Source organism: Colossoma macropomum, unplaced genomic scaffold (genome assembly GCF_904425465.1).
Source record: "Colossoma macropomum unplaced genomic scaffold, Colossoma_macropomum, whole genome shotgun sequence".
Taxonomy (NCBI): Eukaryota; Metazoa; Chordata; class Actinopteri; order Characiformes; family Serrasalmidae; genus Colossoma; species Colossoma macropomum.
The window spans coordinates 28,709,880-28,725,916 of record NW_023494795.1 but is presented as its reverse complement, the minus strand read 5'-3'; the positions used below and the strand labels follow the sequence as shown (position 1 = coordinate 28,725,916).

The 16,037-nt window shown below is 36.9% G+C and overlaps 1 protein-coding gene across 5 annotated transcripts in view; it reads left to right on the top strand.

Annotated features, from left to right (window-relative positions):
• The window catches only part of trdn (triadin), an 86,920-nt gene that overhangs the window by 32,314 nt on the left and 38,569 nt on the right, over window positions 1-16,037 (top strand). For 4 of the 5 annotated variants that reach the window (XM_036582116.1, XM_036582115.1, XM_036582112.1 and 1 more), the window contains 4 exons: window positions 2,944-2,970; window positions 4,587-4,613; window positions 10,015-11,166; window positions 15,075-15,164. In XM_036582116.1, the coding sequence (XP_036438009.1) occupies window positions 2,944-2,970; window positions 4,587-4,613; window positions 10,015-11,166; window positions 15,075-15,164 (1,296 nt within the window). The remainder of the gene's footprint in view (window positions 1-2,943; window positions 2,971-4,586; window positions 4,614-10,014; window positions 11,167-15,074; window positions 15,165-16,037) is intronic. The other variant, XM_036582114.1, reaches the window with a different exon arrangement.

Genomic DNA, 16,037 nt, shown 5'->3' with positions numbered 1-16,037 from the left:
TATTTCAAGATTTTAAACATAACAATATATGCACAGTATGTCCCACAGTTTGTAGACACCTGCTCATCCAGCGTTTCATTTGAATTGAAAATAGGGAGTTTGCACCCCCTTTGCCACAGTAACAGCCTCTTCTCTTCTGGCAAGACTTCACACTGGATCACATGTGTCAGGCTTCAGACGTTGCAGGCCAAAACACTACAGACTTCAGCACACAGCCTCATTAAACACACCTGATTCAGCTCAACAGGTAATTAGCAAGGCCTTCATGAACTGAATTCAGAGCGTTAGATGAGGGTGAAACGCTAATCTGCAAAGCATTTTGGCCCGGAAAGTCCCCAGTTTGACATGCGTGCACTAGATGTTGGAACACTACTGTGAGGATTTGATTGCAGCTACAAGACTGAGAGAAGGAGAGAGTGAGAGAGAAACGATGGAAGCAAGCAAGCAAGAAAGAAAAAGAGAACTAGAAAACTGGGAGAGAAAACGAGTGAGAAATGGAAAGCAAGAGTGAGTGAGTGAGTGAGTGAGAGAGAGAGAGAGAGAGAGAGAGAGAAAGAGAGAGACAGAAGGAGCATGCAAAAGAGAAAAAGATAGAGAATAAAGGGAAATAGAGAAAGAAAGAGAGAAAGTGAGTGAGCAAGCGGACGATAGTGAAAGAAAAAAAACAAACGAGGGACTGATTAAGGGAGAGAAGTAAGAGAGAGAGAGAGAAAGAGTAAGGACAAGAGAGAGAAACAGTGGGAGAGAAAGAGAAAAGCAAGAGAGAGACAGAGATAGAGAGACAGACAGACAGAGAGAGAGAGAGAGAGAGAGAGAGAGAGATAGAAGCAGTGGAAGCAAGCAAGACAAAAAAAAAGAATGAGAGAGAAACAACAAAAAAGAGGGGGAGGGAAAGAGAAAAGGAGGGAGTGAGACAGAGAATGAGTGTCCACTGTTTTCCATACAAGGAGTGAGTCTGGCTGCAGTGTAAACAGTGTTAACTAGCTGTGAGTGCTGGAGAAATAAAGGCGATTGTGCTGCAGCTTGAATCAACACATTTAGTAGGAAAAACTGCTCCGTAATCAAAGCCAAGTCGTATTAAACACTGAAGACACTCTAGCTCAAAAAGCCCAGTGAAGCAGCAGCACATGCAGATCCTTACTGGAGGATGGATGGATTAATACACAGATCTCACAGGAGAAATCACAGCCTCGTCAAATCAAACTTCTCTGCACAGTCGCAGACTAATAATTAATCACACTGACTCATAATCACAGAACATGAATCATCTGATGTGTACAGCGCCTGCCATATGTACCGCAACAATGACACACAAGGAGTTTATTTTCCACATAAAAGCAATGTATTTTTATTTTTATCATTATTAACACCACAATGCTAACTGCATGCTTAAATCCTCACAAACTTCCCCCAAACTGTGTTGAGTCGGTCAGTAATCTCTAATAGACGTGCTTATGTGGTTTATGAAATACTGTTGTGAAAAAAAGTGAAAAGACTGAAGTTAGGCTTTAGTACTGTTTTTAGCCATTTTATAGACATGTTATAGAGAATGTTACAGAGTAGAGCCATAATGTTTATGGTGGGCCGAGGACCAAAAAGACAGAACAATACACAAATAAAGTAGGCAGGCAGTATTACAAATGTGCTTGTAATATATGTGTAACTATAAATAAATACTTCAAAATACAACTGTTATACTACTGATATGTAATTTTGAGCTCAAAATGAAAATTCAGATTCAGTTCAGTGATTTTAATTTGCCATTTGGTATACTAGTACTGACATTCCCTTTAGAATAAGATTTAGATGCTTTATGAGTAGCTTTATTTAAAGTAAAATGTATTTCTAGAACTATAATAATAATACAATAATTGTACGTGACAAAGAAAATGTAATGCATGTAATGTGTAATGCATATATGTAAATAGATAGATAAAATGTTAAATTCAGCAAATGAACAGTATTTGTGCTTTAAAATGTGCAGAAGTGTGTTCTCTGTAGAGGATGTGTCACTTATTTTTACCTACAAAATAAAAAAAAACATAATTTGACCAGGGGTGCACAAACATTTGCATACAACTTTATATACATAAACGCACATATATATTAAACTCTAGACTTTGACCTGGAATGCCCCTTGAAGTAATCTCTAATTGACTTACGTATGTAGTTTCTGACTCTGTGTGACTTCCTGTTATCTATAAACGTGGGAAAGAGTACAGACAGAATTCAGGCTTTAAGATGATTGTTGATAGTTTTATATGCAAAGCCATACACTGTCAGAAACCACATAAGCGAGTCTATTTGAGATTGCTTAAACTCAATACGGTTTGAGGCAAGTGTTTGATGATTTAGTCATGCAGTTTAAACAATTCCAATTTGTATTAAGTACTGAGCAAAAATAAAGGTGAGTTCTTTGTGCCAACAAAGTACTTCAGAACAAATTCACTTTATATCACTTGCATATTGTCGCTCTCGGAACAAAACCCTGTATCTCTAAAATGGTAACTTTACAGAAGAAGGACAAAACATATTCAACTTGTAATGGGCGTCAATGCAACCAGATCATTTTAAATTAATTTTGGACAATTTCTTTTGGTCCATTCATCATGAAATTATGCAAAAAAGTAAAAAAAACAACAAAATTTATAGATACAACATTTTTGCATGACAGTGACGATATTAAGCATGAAGTTGCTGTGCTCATAGTTGGACACTGATGTTGAGTGTTTAGTTTTTTTTTAATTCACACATATATATTTACCTATTAACCTTCCTAAACATGCATTACAACAGCTAAATAAGTGTGTGTTTGTACCACAGTTTGTGTAAATTGCTGTTTGCTGGAGTCGAGCCTTTTCCTTTCTCTGATCCACATTCATTATTTACTGTTTCTGCTGTTACTGTTCCACTCTAACACCACCACTTTCCTCTTCCCTGCAGGAGAATGGCATTCAGTGAGGAAAAAAGGTCAGTGTTTAAAGCTTAGTCATTTGTTTAAGGGCTTTTTTAAAGCTTACATTTATCAAAATCAGAAACTTGGAAGCTGGTTTTGGTGCAAGAAGTAGCCGAGGCTTCATTCAGTCTAATAATGGGACAAGTTTATATCTAACCTATTCATCATAGCTGAATCTGCAGCTATGGGTTGGTTTACCAGACAGGGATTAAGCCTAGTCCTGAACTACACAGAATTCTGGACAGAGATTCTCTATTGAATGGGAAATGTAGTCCAAGGCTAGGCTGCTTCCTAGACTCAGATTAAGCCCAAGTCTAGACTAAATAGAATTTTTAACAGTGAAACAACATTGACATTGCAGTTTAGTCTAAGCCTAGGCTTAATCAGTGTCTGGTCCATTGCAGTTCGAATGGGGTGTGAATGTGGATTTAATTCAAGTGTAAAGTCTGTCATACTGAACATCAGTACAGTCACACCACTCACCGTAACACCACTGACCATAACACTACTGACCGTAACACCACTGACTGTAACACCTCTGACAAAATAAATTCGAATCTGAGATTTTCTAAAATATATTCCACTTCAGTTTCAAACACACACTGTACACAGAAAATTACAAACATTGCATGTTTTTTTAATTTCAATTTCAAAATCATGAGTTTTCACCTGACGCTGGTTTTTCACATAAAACATTCATATTGCTGAAATGTATCAGCAGTATAACACATACATTACTCCATATATTTTGAGCAATTCAAAAACACCTCCTTGTTTTTTTTTTCTTAACATTTTGTTTCTGTAACACCACTGACCAAAAATCCTGGGACAAAATCAAACCATATTCTATATTTCATAATCTCAATTCAATAATATCAATTTGTTTTTTTACAATTTAAACTGATAAACAAGCCTCAAAAATGTTGTTTCACTTAAAAAATAATAGTGTGAAGTCACTGGTGTGACACTTTTTCACGCAAAATAAAAATACAAAAAATAAATAAAAAGAAGAATCATCATAGTTAATTATCATAATTATCATAATGAAATACACAGACATCAAATATCTGTGGTTATTTCTTGTTTTGAGCTCATTTTCATTGGGACCCCAATGGTGGAATGAGCCACCTAATGGTCATGTTCTATACAAATGAGTTCCTTGGCCTTGACCAATGATGCTGGATCATTTACAGTGTCCCCAAAATGTCTCATTACATACACATAACATTAAAATTACAGGCCCAGTGATGATGATGATACAGCATGTAGGACATGAGACATTCATTCATCTCATCTTTATGCTCTTGGAACAAAAGTGAAAAGTCTGAGCAAGTGGGTTAATAAGTGAATGAGTAAGTGAAGCAGTATGAAATCTGTGGCTTTGCTGTGAAACTGTATTATGTAAACATCCCGGCAGACAGAAGCTGGTGTGACCAAGCGTAGGATGAAGTGTCAGAACAGGAAAACTTCATTACACTTGGCCTTAAATAAACCACAGTGCATATTCTCCACCTTGCTTTACTCTCAAAGTTTCAATCACATATTTCATTCCTGTGTTGACTGTACAAATAAATAGTTATCAAACTGAATTTCTAAAAGTAACTGAAATTGATTTCTCTCTTTCCTCCAGGAGAGTTCCTGCCACCGAGGAAAAAAGGTTTGAAAAATAAGTAAAGAAATGAATAAACAAAATAATGAACCTCCTTATCAGAAATAAAGGGGCACTGTAGCCAAAATAAAAAGTTTTACCAATGATTCATCTATTCATTTATTCTATTCTGACCATGCATAATCACCTCAGTGCCATAATCTCAGGCAGGGCCCACCAGTGGGCCCAAAGTTTTATTACACAATTCTATAACCTAAGCATAACTCAGCCAGTTTGCATAGAAGTCCCTGTAGTTACTGAATAATAAGCCTGAACATGTAATATGCTTGGGATTTTCAAGTGAAGGGGTTCAAGCCTATAAAACACATTCTGATCATGCATCTCGAAGGTGGGAAGGACGTTTGCAAGAGAGCTAACATTACTGCTAGGAAGCTAAATATCACGTCTTGATTTATTAGCTCTACATCCATGGCTATACTAGCAGTTAGGACTTCTTTATCGCATTGAGGGAATTCCCTATGGTTGCATGACGTATTTATGCAACGCACACTGGGTACTGTAGTGAGAGAACATCGATGGACGAAAATACAAAAAAGGACACAAAGTTATGAATTCTGTCCAAGCGATGAGGCTGAGGGATGCAATGCTGCACTAAAGAATATTACATAACATAACAAATAATATATTAAATCGCAGCTGTTGGAATAAAAACTTGTATATCCAAAAGTGTAACTTTACAGGATGAGGAAAAATGTTCTTCACTCATAATGGAAGTAAATGGATAAATACATTTTTCCAAGTAACTTTGGACCACTTTCTGTTGGTCCCTTCATCATGAAATTTTGACACATAGTAAAGGGCAACTGGCCTTTTCAAATTAAGTTAAAAACTGGAAATCGCCAAAAATAGAGATAAGAGGTTCTGTCCAGACAGCAGCGAGATGCTGGTTTTTAACTAGAATGCCATTTAAGAGGCTAATAAATTAGGTTTTGATAAAACACAGAACATTTTATGTAATCAGTAATTTGTCTGCCTTGTGAAGAAAAGCTAAACGTTTCTGACAGGTTGCTGGTTTTAAACTTAAATTATAAGGCTGCCCCTTTTGTGCCCTCTGGGCTTGTTCTTCCTCTGAGAGATAAAGCACACACTCTAAACAACTCTTTCTTGTCAAAATGGAGAGAAAAAGTAATGCTTTTCTTCCTTTCCAGAGAAATTGTTGCTTCATGACAGTAACAAAATGCATGTACCTTTTCTGCATGGCAATGAGAAAGCAATCAGCACTAAAGCAGCCAGCATGTCACTCCATCATGCATTAACGCCTTTATGAAAAGATCATTAAATCACATCTGAGCGCTCAAAATGCTACAGCTATGACAGCAAACATCTGAAAACATTCATTCACTGGTTTACAGACCAAACAGTGGAGCTTGTGAATTGAAAAGATAATTTCACTTTTGTAGTGCAATAGCTCTGTGGCTATTCTCATTTAATTAGAATGTCTTTTTTTGTAAATAGCACCTGCACTGCCGCTAATGCATTTGCTCTTCTTAATCACATTTAACCTCAAGGGAGCTCCACACAGCCTTTGATATATATGCTGTATTCAAGTGAAGTGTCTCTTTAAACTGGAAGTGTCAATTAAATATATTAAACACGCTTTGCATGTTCTCGGAGCATCTCATTATTAGATTTCATGGCAATAGGGGTCTATCATCATTGTAAATGGTCATGACTAGGTTTTCCTTTTTTCTCCACAAAAAATAATTCAGTTAAAATATTACGTCCTGATTGCATTTTTGCCTCCATGGATTTGTGGATGCTCATTAGTTTTAAGCTGCTCTAATTCATGTCTTTGCGCTGGAATTATAAGACTAATGTGGCTAGCAAGTAACAGACGCCTAGTTAGCATTGTGCAAACATAGTTCTTCACACATCTGCTTCAGACTGTGTCTTAATAGACTTGCTCATGCTTTCTGACACTTTTATCCAGTGGTGAATTACTATTGACTATTGACTATTAATGCTAGGCCTTTAGTTTGGGCCAGAAATAACCTAATTCAGTCAAAACACACCATGATAATGCTAATGTCTGCAAGCGCACATTCTATTAGTATGTTAGCACTAAGCTAATGCTAGAACACTTTTGACAGTTCATAGATTAAATAACAGACATTTGAAGCTTGTTAAAGACATTTTGACCTAACAGACTTAAGTCTGTTTGACCTTTAACAGACATAAGTTTTACATTGACTTTTCAGTAAAAAGCCTTTCCACAAAACTGGCAAGTTTTCCATTTCTAACAACTGACTGAAACCCAGTTAAACTACTATTTATACGGTCAGCGACGTATCTATGTCTTCTAGAAGGCCCTTGGCAGGGGTTTCCAATCTTATCCACAAAGTTTTAACAATTGGTCTCAGTCCTCAAACAACTAATGATAGCTACGTTCCAAAGCCTAGACTGCAGCTGAGGTAGGCGGCATTTCTCTGCTCCCATTTCTCTGTTATAGAAGGCCATTCCAAAGTGAAGTACCCTTTGTATACAGCCTAGAAATGCAGCCTACACTCTGAGTGATTTCAGATGCAACAAATGTATCTTTCCAAGCCTTTGGGTACCCACACTTCTCTGCACATGAACAACGCGAAGGATAAAAAACCAGCACCATTAAAATGGCGTTGTTCATGTCCTTGAATTTGTCTTCGTTACCTTATAAAGTGTAAAATCACTGATTATTCAAAGCATTCATCAATATATCATATATCAACCATATAGCATATTTTATTAAGACGTATTTGTATATATGTAGTTTATTATACTACATAAGAACATCTCCTCCATTTCAGGGAAGAAATGAAAAAGCAGCGAAACACAAAATGCAACGGGTACCAATTTCTCACCAGTTCCCTCACAAGTTTCACGCCGCAAGTGCAAGAGGTAGGACCTTCCTGGTGACGTCACCACGCAGCCTCGTTAGGATTGTTCCATTTGTGTGACCAATAAGCTAATGAGCAGGAGTCTTCATAGGACAGTTCTACCAAGGACCCGCCCTACCTCGTCTGCAGCCTAGGCATTGGAACGCAGCTGCAATCAAAATGTGATTGGTTGATTCCAGTGTCACTTCCTAATTATGATAATGATTAATCTAATGTTTAAAGCTAGTAGCCCTGTGAGACCGCCATACTAGACTACCACCTCGCTATTTTCTATACAGGGGCACAGGCAGTATAGGCCGTCCTGTTTTTTAGGTGGTTTTGGAGGGAATGTATAATAATTCAGTAAACGGTTAATGTTAGCTGGTTAACTTTTTTCCTTCAACTGTGAATAACAAGCGACATTATGTCGACAGAGGAACATTTCTATGTTCTGAACATATGAACATTTCTATTTTGCGAGGTATTTTTCAGAAAGAGGACGTCACAGCTTGATCTCTTATTTTCTATCGGCTGATGTTTCTGAGGTTCATGAATTTAAAGGGTTAAAGTTCACAAAGATGATAAATTTATTAGTAACAGAAGCATTGATTTTTCATGTTCTCACATCCTTTCCCATTCGAGTGTATTGGCTTTTTCACCTGGCACCTTTTCTCACATTCACTGTGACCGCAGCTTAAGGCCCTCAGTCTGGTCCTGAAGGCCTAACCAATGGTTGAGTAAGCTTGGCTGTCTCTACCTGCACACTTAAAAAAGATGGTTCTTCAAGGGTTCTTTAGTAAAGAAAACAAACACTTCAATCAAAGAACAGTTTGCATGATTAAAGTGTTCTTTGCATGGTGAAAGGTTCTTCAGATTGTAGAGTGCTGTGGATGGTTCTGTATATAACCTTTTTGAAAAGGGTTCTATATAGCACCAAAGAATGGTTCTTTTGTTATGATGTCAAGTCTGTAACAATAGAAGAACCTTCTTGGTGCTGTGTAGGTGCTATATCAAACCATATACAACAAATTCTCCATCAGTCTGAAGAACCATTTCACCATGCAAAGAATCATTCAATCATGCAAATGGTTTTGAGTGTTCATGGTTCTATATAGAACCATTTTCTTTACCCTTGAAAAACCATCTTTTTAAGAGTGTAGATATAAGAAAAAAAGTCCTGATTGGATAATTTTCCAAGATTTTAACGCTTTTGTTTCCAATCAACGCGTAACAATGAAATAACAGCATCACTACAATACTTGCAGAGTAAAAAAACAACAAGCATGACAATCATATTAAACAAAAATGAGCTAAAAATTGCAGACATCTCCGCTAGAAAAAAAAGTACAGCTAGTCACGAGTAACATCAGCATATTGTTGCTGTTGTACAAGAACATTGCATCTACATTTTTGTTGCATTTTACTTTTTTGTATAATTCTAAAATGCTAGTTGTCCTTTGTATTGTGTTAAAACGTCTTGATGAACAGACCAATAGAAATGCTCCAAAATTACTTCGATTTAATATCTTGTGGTTTGGTTGCTGATATGTTGGTCAGCAGCTGTGGATGCTGTTAGGCTGGTCACTACCAAAACCAGCATATAGTGTGTTTTGGATGCTGGTATGTTGGTCAATCAGCATGATCATGCTGAGTGACCAGCTGAACTAGCTTGTACCAGCATGGAATTCATACTGATCTTAGATGGTGTTTTCAGCAGGGGCGTATTTTTTTAGTTCCCAGAAATCATTAGGCATTCTCAAGCCACATTAGCCCCATATCTCCCATGCAAAACTACAGAAGCAAGCTTTGGATTGTTTTTATTTCTATTTTTATACACCAAACATGTAACTCTTGAGTTATGCAACCTTTCTGCACCTGGAAGTGTTATGCATGAATATATTGCTTTAAGTTTCAAATGTAGAGCAGTACTTCTCCACTATACACCTGTATGCTCTTACTGAATGCTACTTCTTTGCTTTACTGATTCATTAACCAAAATGATCTAACCAAGCGTGTCTGCATCCATAAGTCTAAGCCACACTGATTAATCTCACAGTGCTTATGCTACGCTCAGCAAATTAAGTACATAAAAAACCACCTACTCACATGCTTTATACACATTCCTTGAATATCACTACAAACGTTCAGAGAAAGAAGGTTCGAATGTATATCGCTGCTGTCGGGACAAAACCTTGTATCTCCAAAATGGTAACCTTACAGGGAAAGGAAATGTAAGTCAATGGAACCAGACTTTTTTCAGAGTAATTTTAGGCCATTTCATTTGGTCCAGTCATCATGAATTTCACCTATAATGTAAAGGACAACATGCATTTTCAAATTATGTCACAAACTAAAAAACAACAAAAATGGAGATACGAGGTTTTGTTCCAACAACAGCAATACGATAAGCATCATTATCAGTTTGATAAATTTGACATTGCATGGTGTATAAATGTCTCTTCATACTTTTCTGGAGCTGCTTTGTTTGTCTATTTATTCTGTTTATTCACCTAAATGAGACTAACCACTTGATCTAGTTGCAGAGTTGCGGGCCAAGGAGATCATTGAGAAGGAGGAAGAGGAGAAGAAACGGCAGGAGGAGGAGAAGGAAGAGGAGGAGGAGGAGGAAGAAGAGGAGGAAGAAGAGGCAACACCTGTGGTGGAGGAGGCTGAGGAGGAGGAAGTACAGGAGGATGAAGAAGAGGATGAAGAGGAAGAAGAAGAGGAGGAGGCAGCAGAAGAAGATGAAGAAGAAGAGGAGGAGGAGGCAGCAGAAGAAGATGAAGAAGAAGAGGAGGAGGCTGTAAAGGCTGAAACAAAAGAGGAGAAAAAGAAAGCCAAAGATAAAAAAGAGGAGGAGAAAGAGGAGGCGAAGGCAGACAAAGAGGAAGAAGAAGAAGAAGAAGAAGAAGGAGAAGAGGAGGAGGAGGCAGAAGCAGAACCAGAGGTAAAAGCTGAAGCAGAAGAAGAGGAGAAGGAGGAGGAGAAGGCTGATAAAACCGCAGACTTAGAAGAAGAGAAAGAAGAAGAGGGTGATGAAGCTGCTGATGAAACAACAAAACAAAAGGCAGCGGAACCTGCTGATGAAGGTGAAGATAAGGAGGCGGACAAAGAAGAGGAAGCTGTGGTCACTACTGCAGCAGCTGATATTACTGATAAGGATGTTACTGACGAAGACAAAGATGCTAAAGATGCTTCAGAAAAAGATGAAGAACCTGTTCCTGCTGCTGCTGATGGTGATAAAGCTGATGATGTGAGTGACACTGATGTCAGTCCTGAAGCTCCAGCAGAGGCTCCACCTGGTGAAGAGGTGAGACCCCCCCAAGAAGCTAAAGACGACAAAGATACTGATGAGAGTGATGATACAGAAGAAGCAATTACCGCTCCAGCAGAAGCTGATGAAAAAGATAAGGATGATAGTAAGGAGGGTGAAGATGAAGCCGCTGAGACTGCTGATGAAAAAGATGAGAAGGAGGACATCGATAAAGGTGAAGCTGCAGATGAGGAAGACAAAGCTAAGAAAGTAAGTGAACCTGCTGCAGCTGAAGTTGACAAAACAACAGACGATGACCAAAAAGACCAAGATGACCAAACTGAAGACAAGGAGGACAAAGAGGCTCTTAAAGAAGATGCTGACCTTGAGCAAGGAGCCAAAGAGGAACCAGTGATAGTTATCAGTGCTGCACTAGGTGAGGATTCAAAAGTCAAACATTTGGTCTCACCTTCTTTCAAAGTTCTAATTTTATTGCTGTTACTTTTCTCTGTTTTTACAGTATTTTTACCGTTTTCACGTTCAGTGAGCAGCAGTTATGCACCATGGAGATACGTACATAATAACATGACAACCACTGTTAGTATATAATAGTGTTCATATGAGTGTAGAAATGACCAATTTCTGCATGCATTATCCTTTTTGCAGTCTCAGGAAGAGTCAATCTTTCCATATGCTGGATCTCAAACTATTGTTGTTTTGTAGGAGGTTCTGCAGCGATCCGTTTTTCAGTTATAGATTTAACAAGTACAGTGCTGTAACAAAGCATTTGATTTACTCATTTTTGCATTTTTATCACAGTAAATGGTGGCAGATCCTCATTCAAAACGTAATGCAAGTCAAGGAGAACTTGAGGAAACACAAATCACAGTTTTTAACTGATTATTTTCTTTGTTGATTTAGTTTCTAAGTCAACCCAGAGCCTTAGAGATGGCCTTTTTAAGCCTTTCCAGAGTGCTTTATGTCAGTAACTTTATCTCTTCTGGAATTTCTTTTTCTTTTAACCTACTTGACATTGATGGAAAAGCTCTTTTTAGCCCATTAAATGGCCAGGGCCTGCCGACGGGCCCAAAGTTACATCATACACTTTTGTAACCTAAGAATAGTCCAGCCAGTGTGCATTGAAGTCCCTGTAGATACTGAATAATACGCCTTGGAATGTAATAAGCCTGGGATTTTAAGAAGTTAAATGATGTTTAGATTCAACATGCAATCATCTACTTTTACTGATCCCGATTATCAGGTACATTGGTTAAATGGTTGAGCACTTTTTCAAACAGGACCAGTCAGTGCTGGATATGTTTTTCCTTCAAAATATGATCATTTCAAAACTGAGCATCCTATTTCCTCATGTTTGTCCTTGTCTTATATTAAATATAGTTTGAAGATCTGAAATAATAAGGTGTGACAAATATGCGAAATAATAGTAATCAGGAGGGGGCCTATACTTTTTCATGACATGTATGTATGGAGATTGTCAGGGACGTTTCCAGGAGATCAAGGATCATTCAACATATAAACCTAGAATCTTTTTAATTGTAGTTTCTACTTCTTTCCAACGGGATTATACACTAGAAAATATGGCACACTTTCTCCAACATGGCTATAAGAATTTATCCAGAGAATTTACACTTAATGTTGACAGTTGTAAAGAAACAAACTGTAGTAGTCTAAGAGAATTCTCTCCAAGATATAAAACTGGTGGAACTACACTGCATATATAACATATTGCTACTATCCAAAAAAAAATATAGGTATCTCCATTTTTTTCATTGAACATAGCAACTGCCCTTTATATTGAAAATTTCGTCATGAATGGACTAATAGATATGCTCCCAAAATGCTCCAATCATATCTCTTTACATTGACTTCTATTCAAAGTTAAGAAGGTTTTTGCCTTACTATTTTGGAGATACATGATTTTTAGACAGCAACACTATATTGTCCCATTCCTCCTCCGTTATTTGGATATCCACCCTGGTCCTGGAGATCTACCACCCTGCAGAGTTTACTTTTACATTAACCCTAATCTAACACACCTGATCAGTGTAATGAAGGCCTTCAGGGACATTTAAATACTAAAGTGTGTTGGATCTGAACTCTACAGGGTGGTAGATCTCCAGGACCAGGATTAGGCAGCCCTGATTTATAAGTTTGGATATTGTTTGGCCTCAACTGCCCCATACATCAACAAAAGCTTTGATAACTCTTGACGCTGCAATCTTACTTGTTTAATCTGTTCATCTTCTTATTACAATAACTTTTTGTGAATATTTAAAATAAATAAATACATTAGCTGGAAATACCTAAAAAAGGTCTTTTTTTTCACTAATTACTATTTAATTAAAGAAAAAATGCCTGTAAAGGTTTAGTTAGCATAAAATAGCTATTGGTTAATCTTTTCAGTACATTTATCTTCAACAATCATCCTTATGTTCATTGAAATGTCCTTCTTAGTAAGAAGAACAGATTTGGCCTAAGTAATTATTTGAGTTTCTTTTCCCAACTGTTGTTAAAAGCACATATTGAAACTCTTTTGGCCCAAATCTTGTTTACACACTGATAAGTGCTGACATAACAACATGATAAAACAAGTGGACTTTGGCTTTACTCACAAGACAGCACTGTCATTAATATTGACACAATCTTTAATATGTTAAGTCATTGCAAACTGACAGAGTAGGTAATAATTTGAAACTTTTGACAGGCAGCGTCTTGTTAACAATGAAAAGCTAAGAAGAGTGGATGTAGAGGATCATAGAAATGCCAATGACTAAGCAGATCTGATGACAGCTCTTAGTTTAGTTTAGCTTGATGCTGGGTACAGTAGAAGTGGGATGTTAGGATGCCCCCACTGATGACACTTACAAATCAGACAATGAAATCAGTGACAGTTACTACAAAGAAATCACCTCTTCATACAACAGTGAATCTGATGATGAAGCCACATTGACAGGGAAGAGACAGATAATCATACTGCAAATGGCACTCTAGATGATTGTAATAACGACTGTGATGAAACTGAGAAACGGAAGCTGCAGAGAGTCTGACTGAGAAACCTAAATTAGCTGATGATATTTCAGATGAAAAGGAAGAATCAAATCAAATCAAATCAAATCTATTTTTATAAATTTCTATAAATTTATAGAGCATCTTTTTACAAGCAGTTGGAATTCAAAGTGCTTTCCAGACTGATACAGTTAAGACAACAACCCAGAAAAGAGAATAAAGAGAACAAGAACACAAAATATATGCAAAAATAGAGTTTAGAAATAAAATAAAATAAAAATAAATAAATAAATAAAATAATATAAAATAAAATAATGAGAACAAGAACATAACATATATGCCATAACAGATGTTAGAAATAAAAAAAAATAATAATAAATAAAATAAAATAAAATATTGATGGCTATGATGGCTCACATCTTGTTTATCAACAAAAAGCCTCATCAAAACTTTTACCAAAAAAGTGCAGACATCTTATTTAATCAATATCCTAATGACGATGAATATTAAAAGATTAATTTGAGTCTACTTGTTCTGACATGTCAGATTTATTTGATTGAGGAGACTCAGTGCCTCTGTTTATCATAACCTTTACCAGAGGCTTATAATAAAGCTGATAGAGGCATGTCCTTCACTATGTGACACTGAAAAATAAAAAACTCGCCTTTCAGAAGGAGACTGATTGCACTGTGGTGGGCCTGTGGATCCAGACAATACTGTATCACCTGGAATGGTGGGAATGGTGACCGATGTGAAATTACTTTTTACAATGCATTAAATTCAGCAAATAAAAAGTAATTGTGCACTAAAATGTGCAGAAATGTGTTCTCTGTAGAGAATGTAAAAATGTGAATGTGAAGGGTAACTGGAATTTTTCAATTATGCCAAAAAAGTACAAAAAAAACAAAAAAAACAACTTTAGGCCCCTTTGACATTATCATGCTAACTTTATTCACTTTAAATGAAAAGCAAACTTGCCTTATAGCTCAGTCTAAAAAAGTCCCTGACCCTCTCGTGGTAATTATTTCTGAGAAAATTGTTCCATCAAACAGATGAAAGATGAAAGCAGACTGAAGCAATATCAGCTTACTATAATAAATTATATGGTCCTGTAATTGTACATATAAGCCAGAAGGTAGAGTTATTGTCTATAATGTCACTCATTACTGTTACTGTTGTGTTGAAATATAGGCTGACACACAAAACCGTATATAAGATTTCATCTCTTTTGTTCTGTTGTTTCCATAAAAAGACTTATAGCACTTATTGTAATAGCCCCTTTTGGCAAGTGTCCCTATTCTCTTCTTGGATTTATAGACATGAAAGAACAAGTGAGGGAGGATAAGGTGATCAAGAAGGAGGCAGAAAAACCTGAAGCTGAAGAATCACCCAAACCAGTTCCTGAAGGTAAAACCTGTGGAAACAGTGGGGGGTGCTTTAGTGAGAGGACAGTATGAGATTCAGATCTAACGGTCTGATATCCTCAGACAGGATCAAGAACAAAGTCTCCACTGGTAGAACTATGAAGAGAGAGTTAACATAAAACTATATTTGTATTTATATAAATATAAAATTAAGTTTCCTTCCTAATTCTAAGGCATTGTAGGTGGGTAAATGTAGAGATGGTTATATGTAAATGTATTGTATGTGGGTATATGTAGAGGTGGGAATATGTAAAGGTATTGTAGGTGGGTTTATGTAGAAGTGGGAATATGTAAGGGTATTGGTTTCCATGAAAACAATGAATTCAACACAGGCTGTTGCTGGAGATTGGTTTGCATGAATGAATGGTATGTTTGAAAATTTAACCTACATACTACACCAAGGCATTTTATTAAAAAATATTTGCATAATATGGGCCTTTTAAAGTAATAAAATCATTGAGCATCATAAACAGAAAATCAGTGGAAAATTCATGATGCAGTGAATAAGTAGAGATTTCATGATGAGTGTCAGCATGTAGGAATTAACTGGCTGTGAGTAAATGCGCAGCGTTACTGAGTGTTTAGAATTAAGTGAAAAATTATACGAGTAATGACCCAGCAGGCTGCTGTCTAGAGTGAGAGGAGTGAATTGAAGTCAGAGCTCAGCAGAAGCATCACTGTGTGTCTGTGTATGTGTGTGTGGTGGGGGAAGACAGCCGGGGGACTGACCCTTTGATCTCCCCCCATTTCTGCATTACTTATTTCCCCATTTCCTCTGCAGAATGCTGATGTGGCTATATGTGTGATTTGGCTGTATTCCATATTGGACTACAGTAAGGAAAAATAGAGCAGGATG